Source organism: Hydra vulgaris, chromosome 03 (assembly GCF_038396675.1).
Source record: "Hydra vulgaris chromosome 03, alternate assembly HydraT2T_AEP".
In the NCBI taxonomy this organism is placed as follows: domain Eukaryota; kingdom Metazoa; phylum Cnidaria; class Hydrozoa; order Anthoathecata; family Hydridae; genus Hydra; species Hydra vulgaris.
In genome coordinates, this window is record NC_088922.1 from 60,591,251 (window position 1) to 60,607,424 (window position 16,174).

Below are 16,174 nucleotides of genomic sequence, written 5' to 3' on the forward strand. Positions count from 1 at the left end.
TATTACTATAAAATAATTTAAATAACAATTTTTAAAAAACCGTTTATGTAGAATAAATAATGATACTTGGAAATAAGTATTATTTATGTGATAAAATTGTACATCTTGTTTGAACATTGAACATATATATATGAGTAGGGTGTGTCGGTTGTTTTTTTTTTCAATTTCAAAAACGGCAAGGTTACTTTTTATAAAGATTTTTATGGGGATTCTAAATCTGAAAAAAAAAAATTAAAAAAAAATAATGTCTTGCTGGGTGGGTCAATGTTGTTTTGAACGGAAAAATGACTAAAATGTGACTAATTAATTGGGCAAAATTATAATTAAAAAAATAAAATTTTTTCTAAAATTTTTCATTAACTCAATAATTGTTATATTGAATTTTAAGAAAATTGATTATTGGGTTCAAAAAGTCATAAAAATAAACACAAAAATAGAGTTTGTGAAGGGTATTTTTACAAAAATCAGGCACTTTTTTCATATTTTAGACAAAGTACGGTACTTTTTACATATTTTAGACAAAGTACGGTACGGTACTGTACAAAGTACAGGCACTTTTTTCATATTTTAGACAAAGTTACGGTAAAGTGTGTTGTTTTTTTCTTGTTTTTATCAAACTTTAAAAGTAAGGCAAGTTCATTTTATAGGGAATGTTATAGGGAATTTGAATCTGAAAAAATGAAAAAAATCTTCTTTTTTTCAGATTCAAAAAATGTCTTTTCTAAATCTAATAATAAGTCAAACACTTTTGTTATAACAAATAGTATATTATATACTAATACATTTTATAATACATATTATATAATACTGATATCTTTATTAAAAATTACATATAATTCACAACTAATAGTTTATAAATTTTTCATCAAAATTTGTGAGTCCAACTAAGTTATATTTAGCATTATTTGTGCTCATAAAACCGCTTCTGATTTCTAATATATCCTACTCGCTTCTCATGTGAACATGTTTTTGCACAAGGAATTCAATTGAAATATTTAATAAATCTTGAAGTAGGACCTGTTTCTCATTTCAGAGATTAGAAAGGAAGGAGATGATAGTACTCAGTTTGGAGAGCTTCAGTAAGAATTCGCAAAACCCCATGCATAAATACTGATACTGATAAATTGACCAATCTAATTGAGTGGAAAAATTCAATATACAAACCACTACTTACCATGACACTCACAACCCATGAAGTCAGAAAATATTTTCACAAGCCTATGATTGTTCCAGATTGGCCATGTCATTCACAATCCATCGAACGTTGCGTTAAGCAGGTTTTTTTTTAATGCAATTACAAGATTATAATAACTTATTTAAAATTTGTTAATGACTAAATTGTTTTTAATGTGTAATATAGGTTACAGAGGCTTGTGCAAAAAACATATTTCCATGAAAAGCGAGTAGGATATATAAGAGCACAAGAAATTGGGGTTTTATGAGCACAAACAATGCGAAATATAACTTAGTTGAGCTCACAAATTTTAAATAAAATTTATAAACTATTAATTGTTCATTATATGTAAATTTTAATAAAGGTATCAGTAATATATAATATCTGTTATATAATACTGATGTATTAGTATATAATATACTGTTTGTTATAACAAAACTGTTTGACTTATTATTAGTATTAGAAAAGAAAATACACCCTACGATAACATTCACTGTCTAAAATATGAAAAAATCGACTAACTTTTCTAAAAGCAACCTTCACAAAAGCCCCCATTATGTGTTTATTTTTTTAACTTTTTAACAAAATATGATATTTTCATAATGATCAACATAGTTTATATTGATCAACATAGTTTATATTGAGTTTATCAAATAATTGAAAAGTTTTTTTCTTTTAGTTTATAATTTTTTCTCTTTAATTGTTCATATTTCAGTCACTTTTTCATTGAAAACTAAGCGTTTCCTCCAACAAGACATTTTTTTAAATTTATTTTTTCAGATTCAGATTCCCTATAAAATTCCCCACAAAAATGGACTTCCCTTGCTTAAAAATTTGTATAAACACATAACATGATATTTAAAAAAGTAAAAGTAAAAACGCAAATATTACAATATTTAAACCACTATAATTAGTTGTAGAAAACTATTTAATATGTTCATTCTGTCAATAAAACCCGTGTTATTTTTAAAGAGTATTGAATTGTTATTGTAAAAAGCTATTAAACAGCAATAAAATAAACTGCAAAATTTTAATAATATAAAGAGTTTGTGTTAATATAAAACAACCTCGTGACGCTGTTTGTGTTGTTCGTGTTGCTGTTTTATAAATTTTTAATTTAAAAAAGTTGTAGTTGTAATTGTGTGGCGAGTGCTATCGGCGGTTTCCATGGAGTACTCATGTGATAAACGTTTCCTAGGACAACCTGCATGCATCGCTTTATATTTATCGATGCTAAAGTGCATAAGCCAAGTATTTGACCATGTACCCGCGTCAATGTCTGTCTGAAATGTTGTGATGTCCAATGCCGACTTTATGATCCTAATAATTTTACTTTCATGAGAATATATATTTATCTTGTGAACAATACCTTCAGGAAGATTATTTATAAACAAAATGAAAAGTCGTGGCCCTAGGACAGAACCTAGGGCAGAACCTTGAGGAAGTTCACTATTGACGTTCCTCCACTCAGAAACTTCTTCTCCTAGGACAACTCGTTGCATACAATCGTTTAGCCACATTTCGATACAAAGTAACAAAGTAAAGCTTGCTGTGAATGCCGTATGCTTTCAGTTTATGTAGGAGACATTTGGGCGGGACTTTATCGAATGCCTTAACAAAATCGGTGTAGATAATATCAGCACTGTCTCCTTATATATATTATATATATATGTATATATATATATATATATATATATATATATATATATATATATATATATATATATATATATATATATATATATATATATATATATATATATATATATTTCGGATGTCTGTGTGTATATAGTTAATTTAAATGATAAAAATTCAAGTAATTTTGATCATAATAGATTCGCTGGTAGAGAGATAACAAATTACCAACGGATTTCTTTATAAATGAACACTTGACACAAGGAAAAGCCATTGTAAGTATTTTGCGCTGAATAAAAAACTTTCTTTCTTAACAATTCATGTCTTCAACACCTGTTATAAGAACAAAACACATAGAGGTGTATATACAGTGCCGGTTTAACCACTAGGCGAACTAGGCGGCCGTCTAGGGATGGCAAGCTTTCTAGGGCGGCACTAAAACTAGCTACATAAAAAATAAATATATTAAAAACATTGCTAAAATCTTTTTCAAATCTTTTTGAATTAAATTAAGGAGATTTGAAAAAGCACTCTTTTAAATAAAAAAAAAAAAAAAAAAGAATCAACTTTGATACTTTTGTTTCATTTGACGCGATTTCCTTTTTCTTTTTACACTTTTTATGCAGAATGAAATTTTGAAGCAATTAATACAATGCAAAGTTTTCATAACTCATTTATAGAAAACTTTAGCATGTTTAACTTTATAGAGAAAATTGTTTTTGCTGGCGTGTTTATTCAGAAATAGTAAGAAACTAATTTTAATTAAATATTCTATGATAGCAATTACGAAGTAGTATAGTAACAAATTAACTGATTTATGTTGTGTTTTTATTCCAATAGAGTGTTATTATTTATATTTATGGAGCTTTAAAAGTTTTAAAATGTATTTTTAAAACTTTTATAAAGAAGTTAAAATAATATTTTAATTTAAAGATATTGAAAATGCACGAGGTGATCGTTTTTATTATTTTTAGAAGTTTCCTATGTTATTTCAATCCACGATGGCAGAAAGAAAAAAATTGTCTGGTGCGCAATATCGTAAATGACGGGCTGCCAATAAAGGATTTATAACAAAACAGGCCGATTCTTTGTTAACGTATCTATGTTCACCGAAGAGAAGTGAAAATGGCACAGATGAGTTAAAAAAACAAGTTGAAGCAGACAGGAAAGCCGATGAGATGACAATATCAGAAGAGTTTGAATTACATAATGTAATACACGTAGCACACAAGAATTTGAAGTGCATAAAATTGATAAATTCTCTGGTCTTTATGCTAACAATAGCAATCTGGCTACCTGGGTCGTATTTGATGATGAAATGCGACAACTTTTGATAGAACATGGACAAAGCAAGTCGATCAGTTTGACTTTCCTAAGGACAGTATGCAAAATAAATTTTCAAAAAACCATTACAACCGCCGGCTTGTCAATGGAGATAAAGTTCGCAGACATTGGCTGCAGTACTCTGTAAGTAATGACTCTGTGTATTGGTTCTGCTGCAAACTGTTTACCAGTAGCACAACAGCTGCGTCATCTCTCTCTTCCAATGGTTCACATGATTGGAAAAACATGTCCGCATTTCTGTCAGGGCATGAGAAAAGCAGTGAACATTTAGCGAATTTTCAGTCATGGAAAGAGTTTGAGCTGCGAGTGCGAAACAATAAAACAATTGATGCCGAACATTTGCGTCTTGTTAAAAAAGAAGAACAGTGTTGGCAGCAAATCTTGAAACGGCTGATAGCTTTAGTTAGAGTTCTTGGTATGCAAAATATTGCTTTTTGTGGAACACATGAGAAACTGAACACTGCTGATAACGGAAACTTTCTGAAATTTGTAGAATTTTTAGCTTTGTTTGACCCACTTATGATTGAGCATCTTCGAAAGATTAAAGACAACGAAACACATGTACTTTACCTAGGCAAAGACATACAAAATAAATTGATTCATCTTTTATCCAATGCAATCAAACAAAAAATTCTAACATCTGCTTGTGATGGTAAGTACTTTTCAATAATTATAGATTGCACACCTGATGCGGGTCATGTTGAACAAATGGCTATGATTATTCGTTATGATGATTCATCTTTTATCCAATGCAATAAAACAAAAATTTGAACATCTGCTTGTGATGCTAAGTACTTTTCAATAATTATAGATTGCACACCTGATGCGGGTCATGTTGAACAAATGACTATGATCATTCGCTTTTTGGATGTGATTTCAAATCCAAAAAAGGGCATTGCAACAGCATCTATAAAGGAACATTTCTTAGATTTTGTGCCTCTAAAGGAGACAACTGGTGCTGTTGTGGCTGAAACTATCATGAAGCAGTTAGGCAAGATGTCTTTATCTATTGAAAGCTTACGCGGTCAAGGATATGACAATGACAGAAATATGAGGGGGAAAAATAAGGGTTTCCAACAAAGAATCCCCGAGCATTGTATATTCCTTGCTGTGCACATACATTGAATTTGGTTGTTAATAATGCTGTTAAATGTTGCTTAGAAGCAACAGCCTTCTTTGATCTGGTACAACGTGTGTTTGTATTCTTTTCTGCATCAACTCGTCAATTTGACAGGAGCATCTGGTAATTCAACACGGGTAGATGCACGGTTTATTGCAAACGCTATTTCTAGTTTTAAGTTTGTCATTTCTCTGGTTGTGTGGTACGACGTGTTGTTTGAGATCAATATGACTAGTAAGCAAATTCAGGCAAAAGAATTAGATATGCATGGCGTCATAAAAAATCTTAAAAAAATAAGAAGTTTCTTGTAAATCGCAGAAATGAAATGAAGTTTAAGAAAATACTAGTAGATGCAGTTGAAATTGAAGTCAGTTTATAGATACCTGCACTTTTTGAACCCGAATCAACTTGTATCAGAAGAAAGAATAAACAATTTACGTATGAAGGAGATGACGAACTTATTCAAGATCCAAAAAAAAAATTCAAAATAAACTTTTACTTTGCTATTCTTGACACAGCAATATAATCGGTTGAAGAAAGATTTACTCTTATACAAACAATAAGTTCGTTGTTTGGTTTACTCCATGATGTTCACAGTTTACAGAGTGTAACTAGCAAAGAAGTTATGAAACATTGCTTGAATCTTGAAAAAGCTTTGCAACATGGAGACTCCACAGATATCGATGCAGTTGATCTATGTAGTGAACTGAAATTAATTTCAATTTCAAAGACGAGTTGCAAGGTGTACATTGCCACTAGATTTACTTAATTTTATATTAAAAAATAATCTAACAGATTGTGTCCCCAACACTATTATAGCTTTAAGAATCCTCTTGACACTACCAGTTTCCGTGGCTAGAGGTGAGTGAAGCTTCTCAAAACTCAAATTGATAAAAACATTGTTGAGAACGTCTATGCAGCAAAAAAGACTTGCTGGATTAGCTACTCTGTCAAGTGAACATGATATTGCTAGAAACATTAACCTGATGGAACTTGTTTCTACATTTGCTAAAACAAAAGCGCGAAAAGTGAAGTTTTGAAATTATTAATATATTATAAAGTTACATGAATATACGCTTCTTTATGATTATGGATGTATGTATTCTTCCGAATGTATAAACAAAATGTAATAACATAACTTAAGCATTCCTCTGTGAAAGTAAGTTGGGGAGGGGAGAGGGGCGCAGTGTGTCAGATTCGCCTTGGGTGCCAAATACTCTGGCGCCGGCCCTGTGTTTGTGTGTGTATATATATATATATATATATATATATATATATATATATATATATATATATATATATATATATATTATATATATATATATATACATATATATATATATATATATATATATATATATATATATATATATATATATATATATATATATATATATATATATATAATATATATATATATATATATATATATATATGTATATATATATGTGTGGTGTGTGTGTGCATATATATATATATATATATATATATATATGTGTGTGTGTCTCTATATATATATGTGTGTGTGTGTGTGTGTGTGTGTGTGTGTGTGTGTGTGTGTGTGTGTGTGTGTGTGTGTGTGTGTGTGTGTGTGTGTGTGTGTGTTTAGAAATATACAGCGGTGGCCAAAAATTAAAGACCACTCTTTTTTTTTTCAAAATTTATTTTTAACCTTAGTATAATATTATTTTGGAAAAAGGTATCAAGAAAAGAAAAACATTTTTAGAAAAAATTTTTATTGTATTTTATATTTATTATAAAAGGATATATAATTTTTTTACAAAATAATGTTAAAAAATTAAAAAACTGACTAGCAAAAAATATAAATGAGAAAAAAAGTTATACAAAATTTTTAGACCAGTTTCAAAAATATTTCAAAATGCAATAAAACAATAATTTAGAAACGTGTTGTTCCTCCATTTGTTTTCGAGCACTCTTATACTCGTTCTGGCATTGAATTTATTAAAGTTTTGATTACTTCATCAGGCACATTTTTCAAATGATGAGAGAAGATTTCAAATCTTCCAAATTGTAAAGTTATTCTTTACCAAGCTTGTGATCAAGCCACGACCATAAATTCTCTATTGGATTCAAGTCTGGATTTTGGCAGGCCATGGAAGCACTTGAATTTTATTAGAATTGAACCAATCGCTAACAAAGTGCGCTTTATGACACGACGCATTATCTTGCTGGAAAATAAATCCATCTTGCAACTGCCATAAATCAATGCTAGGAATAAGCAAGTTTTCCAAAATTTCGATGTACCTTTCTTTGTTGAGTCTACCTTCGAATAAATGAAAAACGCCAACTCCACAGGCACTCATACAGCCCCAAATGCCTATTGAACCACTGCCTTGTTTTGTTTGTTTCAAAATGCATGATTCATCGAACCGTTCGCTTAGAAGTCTACGCAACATTACGCGACCTTTTCTGTTGTCTACCTCAACGTTCATTATATCACTAAAGACCACACGGCTCCACTGATCTGTTGACCAACTTTTATCTAGTTTGCACCACTCTTTCCTGGCAAATTTTTGTTTTTTATTTAAGCGTGGTATTTTTGCAGCAGCACGCCATAAATAATTTAAATTGTGGAGGACCCTTCGCACAGTTCTAGGGCTTGCTTTCAGACCATTTGACAGTGTCCATTTCGTAGACAAGTTTGTAGATTATTCTTGTCTGTTTTCTTTCATTAATCTCACTAACGAGCGAACATCATGGTCATTTGAAATTTTATTGCGTCCAGTACTATGACGATCATTAATTGACCGGGTCTCTTTGTATCGTTGAATTATGTTAATAATACAAGAGTGAGACCTTCCGAGCTTTTCTGCTATTTGTCTGATGCTATAGCCTTCTTCTTTTAATACAAGAGCCGCGTATCTGTTTTTTTCTTCGATCTTTGCACGCATTTTTGCAATACTTTTATATCCTTATTGCAATTCAAAAAATAAATGTTTATTTGATATCGAAACTCAGGTTTCGACATTTTATTTTATAGCCAACGTAATAAGCAATTAAGACAGTTAAAAAAAATAATGGATTATTATTTTTAATAAGTGCAAATTAAAGATTTGAAAGTGGTCGTTGAATTTTGTCCAATTTATTTAAAGAAGATTTATAAGTACTCATCAGTTTTTTAATAAGTTAAACGCTATTTAATTAGAATTAGATTTAAAAAATTATACCACTTTAATCCGTATGTTTTAATTAACAAGATATTAAAAAAAAAATTTTAATATATCAATTAGAATCTTCTTAATTTTAATTTAAAGATTAAGAAACCAACTAAAAAAATGAGTGGTCTTTAATTTTTGGCCACCGCTGTATCTATATATAATAGATATGAAATTGAGATATATTGAAATATGATATACCTTGTTCACTTAACGTTATTTTATTCATCTCTAATTTAAAGACTTGACCTACACTAAACAAAAAACAAAGACTATAAAAAGGAACTCTAATTTTTATTGTATTTTTTAAAAATAAATCTTCGATTAAAATTTCCTAAATATTCTAAAATTTTTACAAAAGTATTTTTCAAAGTAATAATTACATCTATTGTAACTTACACACACAGCTAGTAACACTGATAACTTACACATATAACTGGAACACTGGTAATCATATTAAAGCAAAAAATAAATTGAAAATCACGCATAATATATGAAGTCACAGGTTAAAACATTTGCATATTACATCTTGTAGAGTTAACGTAAATCGTTATTATCAATAATGTGATTGATTCATCGCAATCTGCATGTTTTATTAAATATAGAATGTCGACAGGACTTTTAGTTATTCGCTTGCAGATTAGTCAATCACTGTATTTAAAAATGTTAACGATTAGCAACATTATTGTAAGTTGATATATATTTGATATTGTTATATTTAATTGATATAATTGATACGATCATAATTGATAATAAATGATGTTTTAAATTGTAAAATATTCTTGTAATGAAAAATTACTTTTACAATTGAGTTAAATTACTTATTAAATTAATTTAACTCAATTGTATAAATTTAATTCAATATATAATATAAATTTAATTTAATAAAAATTTGTTTTAAAAAACAACTTCATGTTGTATGGTGTATATGTCAAGCAACCGTTGTTTTTACGTTGTTGCAACTCAGAAAAAGAGTTTCTGTTTAATTTAATTTAAGATTCTGATGCTTCTGATAAAAACAGTTTGTCATTCAGAGATTGATCATAAATCTGTCGTGCAATATGTTTATCCGGAATAAATAAAAATTTATTACAAATACTAGGTCGTCTTGAAGATGACAAATTAGACATTTTATTTTTACTTGGAATTTGCTCTGAATATAGATGGGCTATTTATTTAGTGGAAACAGTTTTAGCTATGTAAAGCAAAGTTTTATTAGTTATACTATTGTATTATTTAATAATATGTTAATTTATTGTAGCTTGTATAAGCTTTTGAGGTGTCTTTTTTAATTGTTCATATATAAAACTGTTATTATATAAAATTGACAGTTTATAACAGTTTAGTCTTTTATACATGGCACATTTAATTCACTCATAAATAAAACTAGCTTGTTTATTAAAACCGCATGGAGTTTTTTTATTTTTGATAAAAAAAGTTTAAATTTTACATAAAAAATTTTTTTTTAAGAAAAAAGAATTTTAGTTTTGATCAAATATTCTAAATTGTACAATTTTAAAAAAGACAAGTGTATATTTTCTGTTTTTTGGCACTTTATGTTTTTTATGTTGTTGATGTTGTTTCGTAAGCAAATTTAAATTGAATTGATGTAAATTGTTGTTAGTGCCCGTTAAAGCGCTAGAAATAATAAACAAACTTTTTCATTGCAAGAAGTATTATTTTTTAGTATGAATTTTTGTTAATTGTCATCAGCTCAGCAATTGTGTGCCTTATGGTTGAAGTGTAATAATTGAATCGTGGGCTCTCAAATAAATATTGATATGGTGTAATTCAATTGTAAAACATGGTGAATTTGTACTTAATTACAAATAAATTTTAACTTAATTACTTATTTAACACTTCAAAAAAGTTTAAAAAATCACATTACGCAACAGCTAGCAAATGTAGGTGTAAACAGAATATGTTTAAAAATTTTACAAAAGAAAAACGTTGGGTAAACTTCCGTGTTCCTTATTGCGTGTTTGAGGTGAGCGTTTAAGCGCTATCAAAATAACGTTTGCAGTGAACGTTAAGTAAACGTTGGCAGTTTGTTATCTAAACGTTCGTATTGAACGTCCAAGAACTGTAAATCGGAGTTCACAAAAGCTGGTTCAAATAACGTTTGCAACGAACGTTACGCAAACCTAAATGAACGTTGTGGCCATTTTTTTTAAACGTTCATTGTTAGCTGGGTGAGTAGAAGGCAGAAGTTATTATCAAGAAGAAGTAGAAGAATGATTGGAGCATGTTGAAGTCAGAAATTTTCATCATGCCCGTATAATAAGCGTAAAGTGTTTTTAAACAAATTTCTCTTTATATAAAAAATTATTATCTGATACTATGAAATAAAATAGATACACTAGAATAAATAAATAAAAATAAATAAGAACCTAATAAGTATGATAGTTAATAAGTTAAAAAAAAATAACTTTAATAATTTATAATATTATAAGTTAAAAACAAAAAATTTCAGTAAATGATTTAGAGGACCCGCTTGCGTCGACATTTAGTTCAAAACAGAGAGAACATAAAGCAAATTCAATAAATGTAATGACTGAAAAGGGTATAATAAAAATGATAACTTTAAATATTCATTTTTATTACACTAGAACCTGAATAAATAAAATATTTACTAAGGCTTTAGTGAGAAAAACATTTTGTATATATATGGGTGTTTGGCACAAGTGTCTGTAGCCGTATCCGCGACTTAGAATTTTTATTAAATAATTTCTTAGTTTGATTAACTTGTTTTTGATATATTTGCTTCAAGGATATGTTCAAGGAGCTTATTTTTTTAACGAGAGAGCTTGGTGGTGGTCAATAAATTGTATTATCATTATTAGTATTATATAACTCGCTGATATTATAAAACTGTGGTTTTACACTACTATCACATAACTCATTGGTATTATCTTTAGTTGTATAACTATTCATTTCATTATTGTTTGTGCCAATATCTATCGAAACTGAAAAGTTTGATTTTGAAAAATGTTTATATAAAATTTTTCTTTGTTTTATATCAGTACAGTTATATCCCATATGTAAAGTAGGATTTGGATTAGCAATGGTAGGAGTTCCATCTACAAAATGAATAGAACATGCACGATCACTTGCACATGGATTCCATTTTTTCTTTTCCTTTTTAATAAAACTTTCCACTTTTCTCTTTCTCTAGAAATTCTTAAGGACTTGGAAAACAGTAAAGTTTGAAAGGATGATTAAAACCAGATTGTTCTTTTTTTAAACCTTCATGAACATTACATTCTTGTTTTTTCCATTTAAAAAGTTTATAATGGCTATTCGAACAACCTATGACTGCACAGTTATCTCTTCCCATCGTGTTGCATTTAATAACAGGTATAAATACAAATCATAATAGTTATTACAATTATTTGAAAGCCTTTTTATCAAATATTTAGATTTTTACCATCGCAATGAGAGTTCAGTCCCTGCCACACAAAATGGTAGTCATTTAAATTTTAATTTTCATTGTATACAAAGATAATAGATAAATTTATCTTAATTTATAAAAAAATGTAAATATGTATCTTATAAAATCTTATAAAAAATGCATTTAAAAAATGCAATTTTTATGAGTTTAAACTGATTTTTATAGCTAGGACTTTTTACCTTAGACTTCCTTCGCAAAGCCATTTCTTTTTTTAAAGAGATGTTGTATCATTCTGTTAAAAACTAAAAAAGTTAGCTGCCCCAACTTTGCCCCATTTTGAAATAATGCGCCTTTAAAAAGCTCATTTTCACGTCAGGAAAAACTCTAAAACTCTGTTTTGAGAGTTTTCCCCGATGTTTCTGAACAATATATATATATATATATATATATATATATATATATATATATATATATATATATATATATATATATATATATATATATATATATATATATATATATATATATATATATATATATATATATATATGGTAATGATGATATACTATGTTAGTTTTTTGCATTTGTTTCTTTTAAGTTACATACCATTGTTTAAATAAGATTTTATGAGAGAATTGTTTTTTGTAAATTTTTTTTTTCCATATTGTCATAAAAAGAATCAGGCATATAATAAAGCATTCTTAAATAATCAGCTTTAGTTTGAGGATTATATTTTCCACGTCTTATTCTTTTTCGTCTTTTGAAACGTTTTCCTTTCCCTCTTTTTTTACATAAACTTTTTTTTATTTTACAAGCGGTGCAACACCCTATTTTACGCATTGCGTTGCTTTTGAAGATAATCCAAAGCGTAACCTCCTACGTTTGATTTCAATAGCCGTTTAGCAAAATTTTTCACTTTGGTAATAAATTTTCCTTTCCCTCTATGATGACGAGTTTTATGATGTCGACGACGGTGTCCGCTTCTTCTTGTACGCCTGCGAGCCATGAAACACAAGAAATGAAAAAAAAAAAAAAATTTATGATTTTTAAGATTTTTTTTAGAAATAAATACTAAAAAAAAAAAGACAGAGAGAATATTAAAAAAAATTATACTTTTTTTATAAATAAAAAAGGATCAAGTTCAATTTACGAGGAGAGTAGTCCCAATGTGATGGACCCACTTCTCTATTGCGTGTAATTTCGTGTCTTTCTTGAACACGCTCAAGAAATTGATGGAGTCTTTCCATGTTTTTATCTATAAGAAAAAAAAAGTTTTTTATAAAAAAAGAATTGATTATTTTTATAAAAAATAATATAAAAAAATTACCTAATACAGCTGAGTAGGGTTGCACGTGTGAAAAAGGATTTTTTTTTCCATTTTGTATAATGTAATGGTTTTTAAAATAACCATCATGAAAAACTTCATAACAAGTTTTATTCATTATTATGTATTTCATTTTTACTAAAAATTTTAGTAGTTTTTTATATAAAAATACCATGTTGTTTTTTTGTAATAAATAAAATAGTTATAAATATAAAAATAAAATTTTTTATAAAAATGCCTAAAATAAGGTATACTCCTAGATCATTAAACACTGTCAATATGGCGCGTACAAAAACAACAGTTCCTAGAACAAAAAAAGCAGTTCAAACACAAACAAGTACAAAACAAATTTCAACATCGTCACAGACTGAAAATCAGTATTTACCGAGCAATTGTAAAAGAATATTATCGTGTTTACGAAGAACAAATAACAGATATAAAGATAATAAAACAAATCATAAACTTGGAAGAGTTGGTAAAAGAATAAAACGCTGGGTTCATACTGCCGAATCTTATGTCGATATTAAACATCAATTAAAAGAAGCAAACATAAGACGAAAAAATAGACAAAAATAATATATTATTTATAATAAAAATGATTACAAAAAAAATTATTGGTATGAATATATTGTTGGAGAAAAAAATAGTCTTTTAATTGTTTTTATAAGTCTGACCTTTTTTTTGAGCGGCTTTTTTTTTTTTTTTCTAAAAAAAATAAAAAAATGTTTCTTTAAAAAAAACTAACATGTTTAATATAAAAAAGTGTATATAAAATAGCTTACTTTTTTTTTATAGACTCGTTAGTTTTTAGTGTTTCTTCTGGGAATTCTAACGCTGGTTCGTTTGTCTCGTTTTCTTTGTTAGTTTGTGTGTTTGTTTCTTTAATAGTACGATTTTTGATCATAAAATCAATTTCATCGGATTCGTCGGCGAAAATAGACAAATCTGGAAAACCTAATTCAGGATCATCTTCTATTACTATAACTTCAGGTTGTTCGTCATCACTTATTTCGACCTCGTCCTCTGAAAAATCTAACTCTTTTCCCACAAGTTCTTCGTCCATAAAATACTGCGTTTTTTTAACAGAACGTTTAGTAAATGTTTTTGTCATTTTTGATTTTGTTAACAAAAAAAACACGCTTTTTATGTATAAAATTTAATCTCTACAGATTAACGTGAAATAAAAGCTAAAGTGATGCAACTTTATGTAATGAAAAGAAAATGCTGTGTCATGCTAGTTAAATTTAGAAACTTTTAATACCGCTTTTATGAACAAGATTAAAAAGATTAAAATATGGAGTAAACAACTTTTTAAAAACTCTGCGAAGAAAAAAAACTCTATGATAAGTGTTAAAACAACATGTTAAATAAATTCAAAACTTTATGAACCAACACGTCGACGTAGAATAGTGCATTCGCTCGCCGCACTATGCTTCAAACGCCATGACATTAGACCGTTGATGGTTCGATTCTCGTTGAAGGTAGTAGAAAGTTTAGAAAGTTATATGTAAACACGGTGTGTAGAAATATTCGTCGAGTAATGTCTAGGAAGTTATATGTAAACACGGTGGGTAGAAATACTCGTCGAGTAATGTCTAGGAAGTTATATGTAAACACGGTGGGTACTCGTCGAGTACTGTGTGAGAACACTCGAATACTGTGTGAGAACACTCGAATACTCGTCGAGTAATGTGTGAGAACGTCGAGTAATGTGTGAGAACGAGTGTGTGAGTAAGCACGCTAAGTCCTAAGGCAGGACTAAGTAAGTTAAGTAAGGACTAAGTAAGTATGTAAGTAAGACTTAGATACGGCCGTATAAAAATTAAACACTATAAGAAATACACAAGTAGGTAGGACAAAGTAAAGACATAATAAGGTTGTGTCAGGGTGACACTATGTTTTTTTATCTTGTGAAAAAAAGATATAAAAAAATACAAGTCAATAAAATAGTTAAAGTCAAAACAAAGTCAAAATAAAGTTAAAGTCAAAAATGGCTGCAGATGATGTTGATTTTTCGCGTATGATTGTAAGACGAAATTTATTTTCAACACCTTCATATAAAAGCAATTTAAGACCTAAATATACATCTAAATTACCCAAATATACAGTAGATGGAAAATGGCCTTTTCATAGGGATGCTTTTTTTGAACTTTTTGATAGGACCTCCTTTGATGAAAACGAGTTAACCGATCCCAATAATACAGAACTAAGAGCTCTAAGACGAAGAAGAGCTAAGAAAAATTTAAAAAAAATAAAGCGTCAATATTGTAGAAAAGCACTGATGTGTTATCGAAAAACGAAAAGCAAGTATATAAATAATAAACAAAATCGCGAAATGAATCGAGTAGGAAAACCGATATATCGTTTTGTTTTAACAAAAGTGGATCGCGATAAACACAGAAATATTTATTAAAAAATGAGACATAGAAGACATAGAGGTCATAGAAATGCTAAAAGATATATTTTTGTTCATAAAAAATCGAGAGCTCATCCTAGACCTTATCATTCTTTAATCGGTAAAGGACGAAAACGTATACTTAGAAAACGCGGTAAAGGTATCCTTGGTAACCTATTAGGAAATATACCCGTACTTGGTGGTGTATTTAAAACTATATTTTAATCGGATTAAAAAACATGTATAAAAAAGCTCAACTCTGTAAAACGTTTATTTACAAAAATGAATTCAAAAGTATGCAAACATGCGAGAAGAAAAACACATATTAAAAAGTATTGCGACAAATGTTTTGTACAAAAATTTCGACTCTATGTTGAAAAAATTCTAAAGAAATTTTATGGTTAATAAAAGATATGGAAAAACAGAACAACAAGTTAAAAAATTTAACAACAGATACAAGCTCGCGAGGAGAGTATATTTTAACTTATGAGTACGAAAATGGAATTGCCGAAATCATCAGCGGTAATAAAGATACTGGTCACACAAAAACATCTACGTTTTTTGGCGGATTAATGGATTATGGATTTTGACATTATAAATAAATTATATTGTATA

General features: G+C 28.5%; 1 protein-coding gene and 1 long non-coding RNA gene across 3 annotated transcripts; both read right to left on the bottom strand.

The window, feature by feature from the left end:
* Positions 1–2,286: 2,286 nt before the first annotated feature.
* LOC136078808 (uncharacterized) lies at positions 2,287–2,694 on the bottom strand. Its single transcript, XM_065794619.1, has one exon. It carries the CDS (start codon positions 2,692–2,694, stop codon positions 2,287–2,289), a length of 408 nt encoding a protein of 135 aa, XP_065650691.1.
* A 9,716-nt stretch (positions 2,695–12,410) lies between these two features.
* On the bottom strand, positions 12,411–14,325 carry LOC136078315 (uncharacterized). Of its 2 annotated transcripts, XR_010637716.1 has the most exons (3): positions 13,947–14,295; positions 13,168–13,869; positions 12,411–13,095 (listed from the first exon to the last, which is right to left on the bottom strand). It is a non-coding gene; the product is annotated as an uncharacterized LOC136078315 (long non-coding RNA). The 2 variants fall into 2 exon arrangements; XR_010637715.1 differs by having other exon boundaries at positions 13,168–14,325.
* Between the last annotated feature and the right edge of the window lie 1,849 nt (positions 14,326–16,174).

Excerpts from the sequence above, each read along its gene's own strand:
- LOC136078808 (XM_065794619.1), bottom strand. The coding sequence starts at position 2,694 with ATGTGGCTAAACGATTGTATGCAACGAGTTGTCCTAGGAGAAGAAGTT.